This window comes from Nipponia nippon, unplaced genomic scaffold, assembly GCF_047370975.1.
Source record: "Nipponia nippon isolate SJK-2023a ecotype South Korea unplaced genomic scaffold, ASM4737097v1 scaffold_4, whole genome shotgun sequence".
Lineage (NCBI taxonomy): Eukaryota > Metazoa > Chordata > Aves > Pelecaniformes > Threskiornithidae > Nipponia > Nipponia nippon.
In genome coordinates, this window is record NW_028262358.1 from 18022341 (window position 1) to 18037247 (window position 14907).

At 43.1% G+C, this 14907-nt stretch overlaps 1 protein-coding gene across 1 annotated transcript in view; it reads right to left on the minus strand.

Moving 5' to 3' along the window:
- The window catches only part of ALK (ALK receptor tyrosine kinase), a 233931-nt gene that overhangs the window by 55742 nt on the left and 163282 nt on the right, over positions 1 to 14907 (minus strand). The window contains exons 8-9 of the mRNA XM_087774317.1: positions 14062 to 14162; positions 1720 to 1889 (exon numbers count right to left, since the gene is read on the minus strand). Coding sequence (XP_087630443.1) covers positions 1720 to 1889; positions 14062 to 14162 — 271 coding nt within the window. The remainder of the gene's footprint in view (positions 1 to 1719; positions 1890 to 14061; positions 14163 to 14907) is intronic.

Below are 14907 nucleotides of genomic sequence, written 5' to 3' on the forward strand. Positions count from 1 at the left end.
ACTGTCATTTATCTCCAAAGTATATATACTGCAGTCTCCCCAGTACCATTTCAGTGTACACTGCCATAGAGTTCCTTCCTGATTTGTACATCAGTCCAGATTTCCTAAGAAACAGGTTTCAAGATGGTGAGAAAGATGCCTGCAGTATTTCCAAGCCTCACAGGAGATTTATTCCTTCCCAGGAAGGAGCGGTTTCAACTAAATCAATCTTAGAAAAAAAATGCATTAAAATAGTGCACTTTCTGTGAATAAATAAGGACAAAACTTTTCAAGAGACACCAAAACTTCAAAGTTTTCCTTGCTTATGTCTTAACCTCCAACAAACTGCCTTCCCTCAGTGAACCCAGCTGTCTTTCTCTGTAAGCAATGGGGAAGTAAAGGTGTCAGCACCTTATACACAATAGTCAGCACTGCGTATCAGTTGGATCTGTGATTCCACATGAACCACTGCTAGCGTGGCTCCTAAGATCAAAGTATTCTCTGCCTGACTGTGCAACCAGAAAGAATTTAAAGGAAAGCAATAGTATAAGAGTACAGAATAATTCAGGTACAAAATATTCCCCTGGCAACATTAGAAAATAAATCACATAAATAATAATGACAAAATATACCATTCTTCAAAGGAAACACAGCTGAAGGGAATGAAGCAACCAGGTATTTTTACAAATGGTGCTTCAGCAGTAACTGCACAATAAGCCTAATGCTGATATTTTTTATATCTTTGGTGCACACATATTAATTATACATTCAGGACTGAAGTGTTGGCAGGGTCCTTGTATTTGCAGCCTACGTGCATCCCCAAGAGCCAGTAAGAGAAAAGACATATTTATACAATGCTTGTTCAAACTTCTTATGAGGCAAACTATCCCTTAATGAAATCTATTATTTCTAGGGCACAGATTTCCACAAAGGACACCAGTGCTGATGACACAGATTGCAGATGCATCTTACAGCCTAAGGGCCAGGGCAGCAGGAGGTGAAGTATGTCTGTGTCTTCTCTATAAACAGCATAAGCCAGAGCACACACAAAAAGTAAACAATGAACAACAGAGTATTCCCTTAAAGCTGACTTGTAAGAAACAGCTAAAACAACACTCTTTAAATAAGCATATGCTACCAGATTAAGCATATGCTACCAGATAAGCCTTTTATGCTTAGCCAGAATACAGTCATAACTAAGCCCTTTATTAAGCCAAGCCTCCTGCTACAGCTAACACAAAGGTGTTCAGATGCATCCTTGCCTGATTTTCAGCAGGTTCTTCTCCCATCTCTTTCATCCTCAGATCTAGACACATTGAACACTGGGGACTTTGATACCCAGGGAAAAAAAAAAAAAAAAATCAACTATGGAGCTCACATCCAACTCTACCAAACCACGTAAGAGGATCAATCATGCTACACAAAACAGTATGTGAGGAGAATGATTATTTCCAGTCAATGAAATGGAGACACAGAAGTTTAAGCACCTTGCTGTAGACTACCCAGTGACCCAGTTTGTGAACCAAGACTACAACTCAGGAGTTCTAAAACTGGGTGCTTTGCTCTAACTACTCAGTTATTCTCATTCCCTGCCTGTAACAGAAGATACCTCCCAGGGACAAAGTGCTTCCTCTCCCTGAGGGAACCATTTCCAGGAGCAATGCTGGCCGTTTTCATTGCCAGGTAGATAGCGATGAAATGACTGATCATAATGAAGGAGAATGATGGGGAGACTCATACCTATCCAGTATATCTGGGAGAGGTAAGATCATCCACTGCCATATTCCCAAACCTTCGCTGTTATCTGAATGCCAGAACATCCGGCTCTGTTCCTTTCCTGTCTTGTTCTCGACCAGCACCAGGGATATATTTCCCAGCAAGACACCATGGATGAGCCATGACATTCGTAGCTAGAAGAAAGAGAACATATGAGATTAAATATCACAAACATTATCCAGAAGTTAACAAAATTCCCAACTCTTCTTTCATTTCTTTGTTTTCTAATCACCAAAAAGTCAATTCCCCCTCCCTTATACTCATGTAATCCCTTTAGAAAACTCCACAGATGTGAAAGCGTCTAATACTTAGTATATGCTATTTAATATTGGAACTACTCGCCTTTCTTTTTGGTAAAGTTGAGTCCAAACCATCTCTGTTTTAGCTTTCACATATGTGTCTGTAATTTAAAGGGATAAGCTAATACCCCTATTATCTGCAGTACAAAGATCACACTCCTCTAAGATGCCACCTAAGAGATTCAAGTTAAGACTAACAACTATTTCAGCAATAAACTTTTATATTCTGGCAGCAGCAAAAACACAGGGAGAATAGCTGCAATAAGCAGACATCACTAGTAATCTCATTCTCATCCCCCAGATACTCTGTTCAAAAATCAGTTTTTCCTTCTCTCTTTCCAAGTTTCTACAGACTTTCCAATTAAAGTTCAGTAATAATTAGGTTTTTTATTAATTAAAATACCTTAGGGAATTGGTTTCCTAACATGTTACGTTTAATGTAATTCGGTCCATTTCTATGCATTTATCCCCCTATATAAAATTATTTCATGTAGTTTTCTCATTTTATAACTTTCTCTTGTCAATGTATGAAAACAATCCCTTTTATAGAATCATAGAATCATTTAGGTTGGAAAGGACCTTTAAGATTACGAAGTCCAACCGTTAACCTAGCACTGCCAAGTCCACCACTAAACCATGTCCTCAAGCACCATGTCTACCTGTCTTTTAAATACCTCCAGGGATGGAGGCTCAACCACTTCCCTGGGCAGCCTGTTCCAATGCCTGCCTACCCTTTCGGTGAAGAAGTTTTTTCTAATATCCAACCTAAACCTCCCCTGGCGCAGCTTGACGCCGTTTCCTCTCGTCCTATCACTTGTTACATGGGAGAAGAGACCAACCCCCACCTCGCTACAACCTCCTTTCAGGTAGTTGTAGAGAGCAATAAGGTCTCCCCTCAGCCTCCTCTTCTCCAGACTAAACCACCCCAGCTCCCTTAGCCGCTCCTCATAAGACTTGTGCTCTAGACCCTTCCCCAGCTTCGTTGCCCTCCTCTGGACACGCTCCAGCACCTCCATGTCCTTCTTGGAGTGAGGGGCCCAAAACTAAACACAGGACTCGAGGTGTGGCTTCACCAGTGCCGAGTACAGGGGCACTATCACCTCCCTGGTCCTGCTGGCCACACTATTCCTGATACAAGTCAGGATGCCATTGGCCCTCTTGGCCACATGAGCACACTGCTGGCTCACGTTCAGGCGGCTGTCAACCAACACCCCCATGTCCTTTTCCTCCAGGCAGCTCTCCAGCCACTCCTCCCCCAGCCTGTAGCGTTGCATGGGGTTGTTGTGACCCAAGTGCAGGACCTGGTACTTGGCCTTGTTGAACCTCATGCGGTTGGCCCCAGCCCAATGATCCAGATTGTCCAGGTCCCTCTGTAGGGCCTTCCTACCCTCAGCAGATCAACACTCCCCACCCAGCTTGGTGTCATCTGCAAACTTACTGAGGGTGCACTCAATCCCCTCATCCAGATCATCAATAAAGATGTTGAACAGGACCGGCCCCAGTACTGAGCCCTGGGGAAATCAGGTGCCCTTCTACATCAGGCTAGTCTCAGAATCCATATTATATGAATAGTGTCTTCTAATTTTATTGGGAAGAAGAAGAGCTAGCTCTTTGTTGATAAAGAGCATAAGTAAAATACATATATATATTACATGCAGGAGCTGGGTCTCATCTCAATAATCAATAGAAGTGAGAATGCTGAAGGAACAAGCTTATTAAAGCTACATTAACAATGGATTTTTGGACACAAGAAAGTGTTCAGCACAATATCTAGCACCCATGCATGTTAAAAAATAGCCCTCTGTTTTTTAACACTTCAAAGCCAACACCTAAGTCGGGAGGCTAGGAATTAAATTCATATTTTACACAGGAATATCTGATAACATTACTTACTTTCTTGCTTTGATAGCCTAGAATATTCACATCCATTTCTCAGCATAAAACATGACTGCTAGATTTTGCTTGCTGTTCCTACCTCATGGTGTAAGCCTGTCCTGGCAGACATGTCAGATTTAGGCGTTGAAAGGACAGAAGTGTTGCTATTATTCCTAGCTTAGGCTCACAATTTTGGGGTGGGTGAAACAAAATTCTGGGTACCCATTATATTAATTATCAGTACTGAATTTAGGTAAACAGTGCAGTTCACCTGCCTGTCTCCAAAGTTACAAAACCAGCGGTGACTTTGACTACATTGCGAAACTATGACAGAGACCAAAAAATCTAGAGGTGGTTCTTCTCTCTCTCCAGTCCAAAAATCACTGCACTTGCGTGGAATCACTCCTGGGTCTGTTGAACTGCTAGTGCGTATGACACAAGCATTGATAAGGTGTACAAACTGATATGCAGGTATGGGTCTGTGAATCCATCTCATTACCTCATTTTGACCACAGATGTTCAAGACTGATGCATAGGTTTTCGGTAGTTCAGGAAACCATTACTGGGACCTACCAGACCACAGCACTTCTGGTGCCAAGCCACTGCTCAAGTCGGACTACCAGCTCACTCTCACCCCAAGTTTGGGAAAGGACTCGTGGAGTCCCATGTGCATTTCCATAACGTCAGACAGTGGAAAGCACAGGATGAATTGTGAGGATTTTCACCTCGCAGACACCAGAGAGAAAAAGCAGAGTTGAGCAGGACTGCAAAGAACTGCTTCTGATACGACACAAAGTGATGGCCAGGGAGGCAGCTGGGGGAGGGCTGAGTTCATACCCACAAGTTCACCAGAACCAACACTAGTGGAAGAGGTTGCTGACAAAGGTTTATGGTGTAGGAGGCTGATGCCTCCAAACCTGATATCTGCATGGCTTCTCCTAACTCTTAGTGCATACACGGTCTTAATGTCAGGTGACAATCAAGATTAAATAACCTGTTGGGCGTTTCATACTTTCAAGTGTCTATGAAGTGAGACTACTGAAATTCCAGTGAAGATTGCGCTCCCTTAAATATCATTAGAATACCTTTCAAACCCACTTAAGCAACTTCCCTTGAGAAAAATGATCAGGACTAAACTTTTTTTTAACAACTTTGGAATGCCAGTGGACATTTAAAGCACTCAACCTATAGCAGGGAAAGCAGCTCCTCTTACTGGCAGTCTATACGTGAAGCACTTTTGGGACCCTAATGCGAAGTCTACTGTAATGCATTATGTGAAATTTCCAATACGGGTAATTTGGAGCAACTTCACTATGCCATTTTGACAGTTCAAAATTTGAGAGGTAAAGCCCTGAAGCTCCTACTATGCAGGAGCTTTCAGACCTCTGTCTCTTCTGGAGACCTGCCAGACAGTAAGAGGCAACATCTACATGGTCAGAAGTGAGAAAAGAGCAAGCCTTTTGACAGCTATTAATGTAACACTAGAGCAAAAGCTGAAGCAATTGATGAATTGGAATGGATGCCTTTGCACACGTCAGCTGTTTGAAGGAAAAGACGTAGTTGGCATTAGATGTGGGAGATCAGCTCGTTGGCAAAGTGCAATATGCAGACTCTAATGAACTGGCTCTGAGTGAATCAACTGGCACTGTGTCCAAATGGGCATTTTTGGCTGTGATTTCCATGGTTTCTAAGCTGCACAGCAGGGCAGTCCAGGTCTTTTCACACCTGCTGAAGTGAACCAGAGCAGATGATGAGCTGGATGCCATAGTAAAGCCTTCCGAATGGGGCTGGCATTCATTCTACAGAATACGGCATCAATGATGGCAGATGGTACTACATACACAATGCGTCCTGTAAGTAGTGCAGTGGCACATTTGGAAAAATCTGAATCTGGGCTGTTGGTGGCATACCCCTAACATTATATATCAAACATCCCCCTCTGTGTTAAACCACCAGCAAAATATGCAGAAGCTAGAACCATCACTGAGAAATTAATTAACCATTGCAGGTAGACATTGGCTCCATGGCACCTTGCTTTCCGGCTTTAGAACCCACCAGAGCTGGTGATTAGCTGTTCATATGCAAACCCACTGACTCAGTAAATGAAACGCTCTAAACTGATTTGGGGAAAATTAAAGGGAGAGAGAGCCCATGGTAAACACACAGCATATTGAGGCAAAACTTGGATCAGATGGCCGCATGCACTGTACTGCAAACACCATCTGGAACGGTGCCTTCTGAGAATTCCCATACTCTGAGTTTGTGGAATTTCTGAACGGACAAACAGGAGCCTCAATTCACCCAAGAAAGAAATAAAACCTAATCCTTATCAATATCAACAGGGCTTGGCAGGTTTAACAGAGGGGTGAATTAAAACAAGGAGGGTAGATTTTCTAGCACAAGCTGCATAATTTCAAGACCACCTGAGAACCGAGACTTGCATTTTACTTCCTTATGCACAAAAGAAATAAAATACCGAGAACCTTCTGGGTGAAGTTTGGGCCTGCTTACACCTGTGAGTCTACTTTAATGGCCAGAAACATTCCAGTATGAACTAGTGCTTCGATGTCTGACTGAGGACCAATGACACACACTCACAGCAGCATAAATAAAACATTCCTCAGTGGCACTCTGGAGAGTTGCTATTTCTTTTTCTTACCTTTCTGAGTGGCAATGCCCCTAACTATTAGCATTACGGTCCTACCTGGCAGGAAAAGCCACTGTCCGTCTTTAGCATTAGTAACTAAAGAAAGAGGAAAAGATGAACATACTTCAAAACAAGGCTTGGAGTAAGGTATCTTTAAGAAGATGGAGAAGAGCCTACAGGCATCCTGCTCCCAAGGAACTGCAGTAGTTGGATCCCACCGATGGCTATCTTGCTACCCACACCCCAACTCTGCACCACAGGCTTACATCTTGTGAGATAGCACATTACTTAGTTCTCATGCTCCCGGTCCTTGCCCCCCACCTATACTACTTGCTCAGAGGAATTGCTCAAAATTTTCCTGACCAGGAACTGTGGATTCTTGAAATACAAACATTCATTTTTCTAAAAAACAGGGAAATAAACGTTCTGAAAAACATTATTTCTGAATACCTCTTGTCTTGGGTCTTCTGCACTGGATAGGAAACAGTAGAATTTGTTTTCAGATGTGAATGCACTGACCCAGTAAATGTAAGTCAGGCATTAAAGCAGCTTGGAAAACACCTCATCGTTGAATAGGAACTGAAGCTGCAAGTTGGGATACGGTTTACACAGAATTAGACAATAGCTGCAGACACCTTTGCCAGGTCCCGGTAAGTTTTGTACATGAATATGAATGACATTTGAAGCATGAAGTTTGTCACACTGGAAATACTGTTTCTCTTACTAGAAATGAGAAATGGTTGCACACAACGGTAGAAGCAAAGACATCTATTAGGACTGCTCTGCAATTTCGATTTGGACTCTTACAAATAAGAAAGATGACCAAAAGGTCTTGTTTCCGATTTTTGGCCAGATCAACAACTGTGCACGATCAGTCTCTCTTGTAGTCTGCTGACACTTCTGCTTCTCCTTAGGACTATGATGTGCAAGCAAAATCCTTATGTAAATGGTAAAATGATAACTAACTGGTCTGATCATGTAGCTTTAAAATACCTAGGCAGGCAAGAGAAGCTTGTATTTTATATGAACAGATTCTCATGCTATTTATTCTCACATTATTTCTTATGTATGTTTACTTTTATAAAATCAAGAATCTAATAAAAACACCTTCATTTCAGGAAACAAACATAAAAATAAAAAAGACAACAAAAGGGAAAGAAAGAGTTCATAATTCTGCTGCCAGAGTACTGTGGACCAGCCCTTCAAGAAATTTCAGATATTATAGATCCTCCAATCCAATGTCACAGAAGCCAGGTAGCAAAGGAAGCAAGAAAAGATAAAGACAGGTAACAGCAAATAAGCTGTATAGATTTTAAAAACAACACTTTAGAATGAAAAAAGGATGCTAAAAACATTCTGCAAAATAAAGCACATGAAAGGCTGTGCTAGAGGCATATCTATGTTGCATTTTTCATGCTCATAAATGTTCTGAGTCAATGTTATTACCATGTACACTTCTACGATATTTAAAGCTCAAGGAATAGAGGAGAAAAAGAGACATGCTCCGCAGGGGTCAGCATGGGACTCAGAATGCACTCAAGGAATGCTTTATATTATTGATTTACATGCTTTAAAAAAATACACTTTTGCATAGAAAAGAGAACTGAATTAATAACCACAGAGAATGAAAACATCTTTATATCTATAAACCCGAATGAGAGGGCAAACTTCAAATATAGTGTTTTACATCAACATATTAAATTTATTTTCTCGAGAAAGTATGTTTACATTCAAAAAGTAATTTCAGGCTTAAAAGAAGCCTGGCTCAGTTTAGTACTCACTTACATAACATAATGGTGGCTTTCAAGAAATAGCTAGTTGAAATGTCAAAATAGCATCAGAAAAAGATTTTCATTATTTTAAACATGGCCAAAAGCACAAAGCTCTTTTATTATCACAGGAATCTGTTTTCCTTGTTTTTCAGCACAACTATACCCTTTAAAATGTTTGACCCAGGATCTAACAGAAAAATGAAATAATCTGGTTCCCCATCACAATGTAGTCCCTCTTGCAAAGAGTCACCTTCTTTTGTGGAGATGCATGCGATAACATCTAAGGCTAATTTCAAGTTCATCACCATGCAGGCAACACCACCTCTGTTGTTATTCTCCTTCTCTCTTATAGGCTACATCAAAACTGCTTGCATGGCTTTTACTTCTCAGATATGGCACTAAGGTCTATCATAGATTCCCTTGTGCTGAGCAAAGCACAGCCTTTCTAAAAATCAGTCTCCAGACTGTTCATGTTTCTGCAGTCACTTTCAAACAGAAGTAATAGTCATAATCCACCACAAAACCAAATCCCACAGGACAGATGCAACTATTGCTGCCCAGGCAAGTACACGCTGTACCAAGCTCTCACAGAATGCAGTAGTCCTGGCCCCGGTCTTACATCTTTTTATGACAGAAGCCCAAACACTTCGGGAAGACAGAGGTATGACTCTTATGATCTACAGGCACCACAGCACCCTTCAAAGCCTGAGGATGCAGATGGCAGGGAGCATCTCTGAAAAACGGGATGAAAAGCAAGTCAACGTACGTGACTCTGCACTTGTACAGCAACAATGCTAGGACTGAGGGAGAGGGGATTGCCTTGCTGTCCAGACATGGGGGGCCAGAACTGAGTCTCCAGCTTCCACATGAAGGTGAGCGCTCCCTGAACACGTGCAATGCTCTTGTGTCAGCTCTCTGACACCTTTGCAAAGTACTGAGAAGTAGGTTGCCATTATAGTCTGGAAACTGTGCACACCTAGGGGCTACCAACTGTGGCAAAGCAATTTAGTTTTGCCATGGGTGGTGTCTGAGATGACAGCACTTCCCTTGGACTTTAATTGCAATGTGATCTCCCAGATTCCCAGACAGCAGTACAGCTACTGATGACATGCATATGGATTTCTTCTTCAAAATGAGGAAATGTCTAACCACCCCATGACCCTCTTTGCCCTGTCGGCCTTGTGCAGGCCAACTGATTCCCACTCAGAGGAGGGGAATCACAGTGTGAAGAGAAAGGGTGAATAATGCTGTGCTTTATTGCTCAAGCTCTACAATTTCTGCCTTTAAATCAGGCCACCGTTTGGATTAATTCTTTGCACTTTATGTGCATTCCTATGCTCAATTACACGTGCTTTGTTTCCAATAAACTTTTACACGCGGGTTAAAAGATTTTCACTCTTGATTACTGTGACTCCTTTTGGTTCCTGAAGCATTTCCAGAGCTTTTTGTTGCATCTCCCCTTTCTGGCTACTTCAGGGTAACGGAGCATCTTCTCATAGGCTACACGTACCACTTCCTGCATTCCCCCAAGATTCAGTGTAAGTGCCACAGCTTCCCTCTACCACATAAACTGGGTTTTAAACACACAGTTAATGGGGTCAATAGGCAAAGGACCCTACCGAATGTGCAACATGAAAAAGAAAACAAAGACTGTCTGGACTGCAAACAGGAGAGATTCTTTGAAGCCAGGATACTCTAGCCAAGATTTAATAAAACAACAAAAAGAAAGAGGAAAAACTAACTGAACCAAGAACAAAGGGCAGCATCACAAACTAACCGCTCTGACCTGCCAAAAGCACTGAAGAACAAAGAAAATAAAAATATAAAGCTGCTCAAAACAAACAGGAGCAAAGTGCAATACAAAGCTATACACAAAGTGCAAGGCACATTAGGGCCAATCCCAAACATGTGTGGGAAAGTACAGGCTGTGTTTATTACTGTATCTCCTGCATGCATTTGTACCTTCTTCTCATCTTTTGATGCATGTGGGGCACAACAGAGTAGGTCAGGCTGGTTTTTCCCTTTCTGAGTTAACGAGAAGCCTCCCACAGGGCATGGGAGATGCTAGGGGAGCACAGCCTGCAAGCAGCTCAGCACGCTCCTGGTGACCAACCTCAAGCTGGGGAGAGGACAAAGATGGAGGGTCGCGCTTGTCCTGCACTTAGCGGCAATACGTGTGCCAAAGATTATCCAGGTTCTGGAGTCTCCAAATGCGAGTGTCAGCACTACTGCAAACAGCTGCCCAGAACCTCAGCAGGGAAGGTGTTTGGACCAGGCCACCCCAGCAGTGTCCAGGGTGTTAGCGGTCATTTTCTCAGACTGTTTAGTCGTCTCCATTGCCAGTCTACCACAGTGGAGGATTAAACAGCCAGGGTGAGGGAGAAAAAACAAGCCTGAAGCATTAGCAAACTCTTTGTGGCTGGCACCCACTGTGGACTGCTTGACTGCTTCCTTACCAGCATTGAGTCCTGGTTCCATGGACATTCTGGCCAAAAACCAGAATCCTCCAGCCTGGCAAACAGTACTGCAGCAGGTAATGCTCCTCATGCTGAGGCTGAAGTAATTAATTCCTATGTACACCTCGGGCTAAAAAGCAGGGTGTCAGCATTTGCTATGGTGGGTGTAATTGTCTAACATGATTGGATAAAATAAAAGCAAATTAAGGGACAAGGGGAAAAATAAGCAGCTTCAGTAAATAGTGGGTCTAATAGTGCCCCAGAGCTTCCCTGTAGCAGGAAGAGAAGAGAGAGGAGTCAAGAGCAGCAAACTGGGGATGTCTGCTGGCCTCCTTGTTGCTTCTCAGGGCTTGCAGGTTGTGGCCTTTGACGAGGTCCTGTGCACAGAGCAGGGGTAAGCTCCACTCGCCCAGGAGAGGTGAGTGAGCTGAGCAGCCAGGGCAGCACATTCAGTCTCATCCCCAGGAGTTCAGCTGAGCTCGGCATGTTGATACCAGGGTAGACATGGCATACAAGGAGGAGGAAGGATGTTAAATGACAGGCTTAAGGACAGCCTCCATCATTAATATATATATAATTCACGTGCAGGACGTGAATCTGAGCCAAATCTCTCTGGTGTACTGGAATCAGCTGTCAGAAGTAGCCACTATGTAAGTGAACACGCAAGGAGAGCAAGCAGATATCTAAAGGAGCATGTGAGCTGGATCAAATACAAGAGGGATGGCAGGTTTATGGCTTGCTCTGACTGTGGAAGAATAAATGGGTCTAATTCATACACACTTGCTGAGATCCCTTTGCCACATGAATCATGAGTGAGTTTTGTCAGTGGGATTTCAGTTGCCAGAGAATCTGTCCTGGTTGTGACATGCCAGGTGGAGCTGTCAGCAGTGACAGGTACAAGAAAACTCATCTTTTAGTGCCTGAACTTGAGCCAGTTCAATAGGGAAGTGATTGAGAGTGAATAAATACAGGACAGCATTATGGTATTTTCACAATCTCTTTTCTGACTATAATTTCACTATAAGGAAGTTTGTTGGCACCTATTGGAGGAATAAGTGCGTGGGGGGGGAATATCTCCTTTCTCCTCTTGTGTTGTGCTGAAAAGTGGAATTAAATTATTCTGCTCACAGACAGATTGTTCCAGTAAAATAGAATTTGAAGCCACCAGGGGCTCATTGAGAAGAGAAGCTTTTACACTATATGAAAAGGCAAGAGACAAAACCCTTGCCAAACTCCTTCACTCTTTATTACCGACAGCTGCAATGCTGGATGCGTCCGGATGCCTTTTAAGTGCCAAGGGGAGTGACGGAGGTGGGATGGCATGTGAGCAGATGAAATACATGGCAGCTTCTCCCCCGACGGCAAGTTTAATTATTTGCACTGTTGTATACACAAGAAAAAAATACACACATATTGGGAAATCATTCACTCCGATTCCTGTGTCAGGTGGATTATGAAAAACACTCGCTCTTGCTGGTCCATAGCAGAACAAGGTCTTAAAATATTCAGAACCTGCATACGCCTTTGTCACAGAAGGGAGGAAAAACAAGGTAGAATGTATTTCCTAAAGAAGGAGGGCATGAATATATCAAGAAAGCAAAATCAGATGCACTTTGCTATATAAACTGTGATATCCAACAGAAGTGAACCAAACTGAACTTTAAGCCAAAGAAACACCATCTTCTATGTACTTTCATTCCAGAGAACTTCCTAACACATCCCTTCTTGTCCTTTCTGCATTTTAAGATCAGTGGAACAGGGAGAATCTGATTCTTTTGTCTGTTCAGTGCTCAACCAGCAAACACCAAACTATGCTTTGTTAGGATCAATTTTCCCAAATCCCTCTGCTCCAGGATTGTGGTGGGTTAACGCTGGCTGGACGCCAGGTGCCCACCAAAGCTGCTCTATCAGTCCCCCTCCTCAGCTGGACAGGGGAGAGGAAATACAATGAAAGGCTTGTGGGTCGAGATAAGGAGAGTTTAATGAAAGCAGAAGCAAAGGCCGTGCACAGAAAAGCAAAGTGAAAACAAACAGATTTCATTCTCTACTTCCCATCAGCAGTGATGTCCAGCCACCCCCTGGGAAGCAGGGCCCCAGCAGGCGTAGCAGTTGCTCCGGAGGACAAGCGCCATAGAAACAACGAATGCCCCCCACTCCTCCTCCTTCCTCCTAGCTTTTGTTACTGAGCAGACATCACATGGTATGGAATATCCCTTTGGTCAGTCTGGGTCAGCTGTCCTGGCTATGTCCCCTCCCAAGAGACAGCCTTGATGCTGCGAGCACCGCTCAGCAGCAGCCAAAACACTGGTGTGTTACCAGCACCCTTCCAGCTATCAATACAAAGCCCAGCACTATGAGGGCTGCTACGGGGATAACTAACTTCATCTCAGCCACACCCAATACAAGGATTCAGGAGCTTGTGTGACATTTCAGGGTGACCATTCAAGATGTGAAATGCCCTAAGTCATTAGCCATGGCTCAAAGTCCTAAGTCATTAATAAATGCTATCAGTGACAATATAACCTGTGGGGCTATAGACTAAAAAGATGCAGACAGATCCTCTTTCTGTAATCTGCAGTTCAAGGGTTAAGTACAACTGACTCAGAAATGACAACCATTTGTGCAGGGTTGGCAAGCCTTGATATACTTGCTTAAGTTGATGTCTTACGACTGTCAACAGCTTTTCTGCTTGAATAAGAACCTGGTTCCATTCTACATAAATTTATCTCTGCTGCTGTTAACTTCAGCGTACCTATGAACAAGGCCTACACGAGGATTGGTATGTTTGAGGTGCAGCATGATGAAGACCTGCCAGCTCAAATCCCAGCTGTGCTAGAGAAAGCACGCACCGTATTTTCTGAGCAGCTCGGGGCAGTCCTGAAGCCAATTCTTTCTTGGATCTTGCAAATACAATGTTTGTTTGTGCAGTAAGCTTCTTCCTCTTTGCATTTATGTAATGCTGGCTGCCCTACCCTTACAGCATATACACCTAATTAAGAAGATTGTAATACATCATGTGAGGCCATTCAATGAGGACAAGATATGCCAAGCTTTTCAGAACACATTTCGTGGCATTTCAAGCAGCTAACTGTATTTTTCCCCTGCACGCAGGGGCATTAAGTAAGTATATTTTATAGATAAGCCATCAAAGAAAGTGGTTGCTGTGCTACTAACCTAGTGCCTACATTTGAAAACTAGAGTCAGACATACAAAAAAGCTCTGCAAATTGCAAAAGAAAAGAGAACATTAGGACTTGCCTCGCAGGGAGAGTTCCTCAAAGGAGCTGGAAATGCAGTGCTGGTCATGACAGTGTTTGCTACTGCTGGTGCTTTGCTGGTGTTAAGGAGGAGTGCGCAACCTGGAAAAAAGAGCAGGAAGAAGGTCAAACTGCAGCACTCACCTTTTGGTTTCAGGCTTTGTGAAACCTCCCCAGAACCTATGTTAGCTGGCTCCTACTACAGGAAAATCCCAGAGAGCAGAAGGCTTTTTCAATTTATTAGGGATCCAGCTTCACCCAACAAACATACTCAGCAAATACACTTCAGAAGTCTGTCTACCTCCCCCCTGCAGCTATCTTCTGTTCCTCCATGACGTCAGATTCATCCTCCTTGTAAGGCTGAATAACAAAAGGTATCTTTCATGAATGAAAAGTAACTTGGAAGAGAATATTTATCTTGGCTAATCCAAAACCAAAATACAACTATGAGAAAATACCACCAGAGTAATATTAATACAGCTGGAGGCCTCTTTGCTCCTTTAATCATCTGTTGTAACAAGAGGAACAAGGGCAGTGGTAACACTAGGGTTTTTCCTTGGCAGCTCTGCATGAAAAGGTGCGTATTTGCACTATTTCAGCTCTGGCCTCCAGCTCAGGAGGCTATCACCACTTAGAGCCCAGTTATTTGGGCTTTCATTGAAATTGCCTCTACAGTACAGACAAATTATGAATCAGCGGCACTTTATTGCCAGCTCCCCACAGTACCCTCTTTCTGGCTCTTTGCCTTCATGTTTACTTATGCGTCCATCACTTTGTGGTCTGTAATACTGTCAGCTGAGCCATCAGATGACATAAATGCACTGTAGCCTATACCAGTTCCCACAAA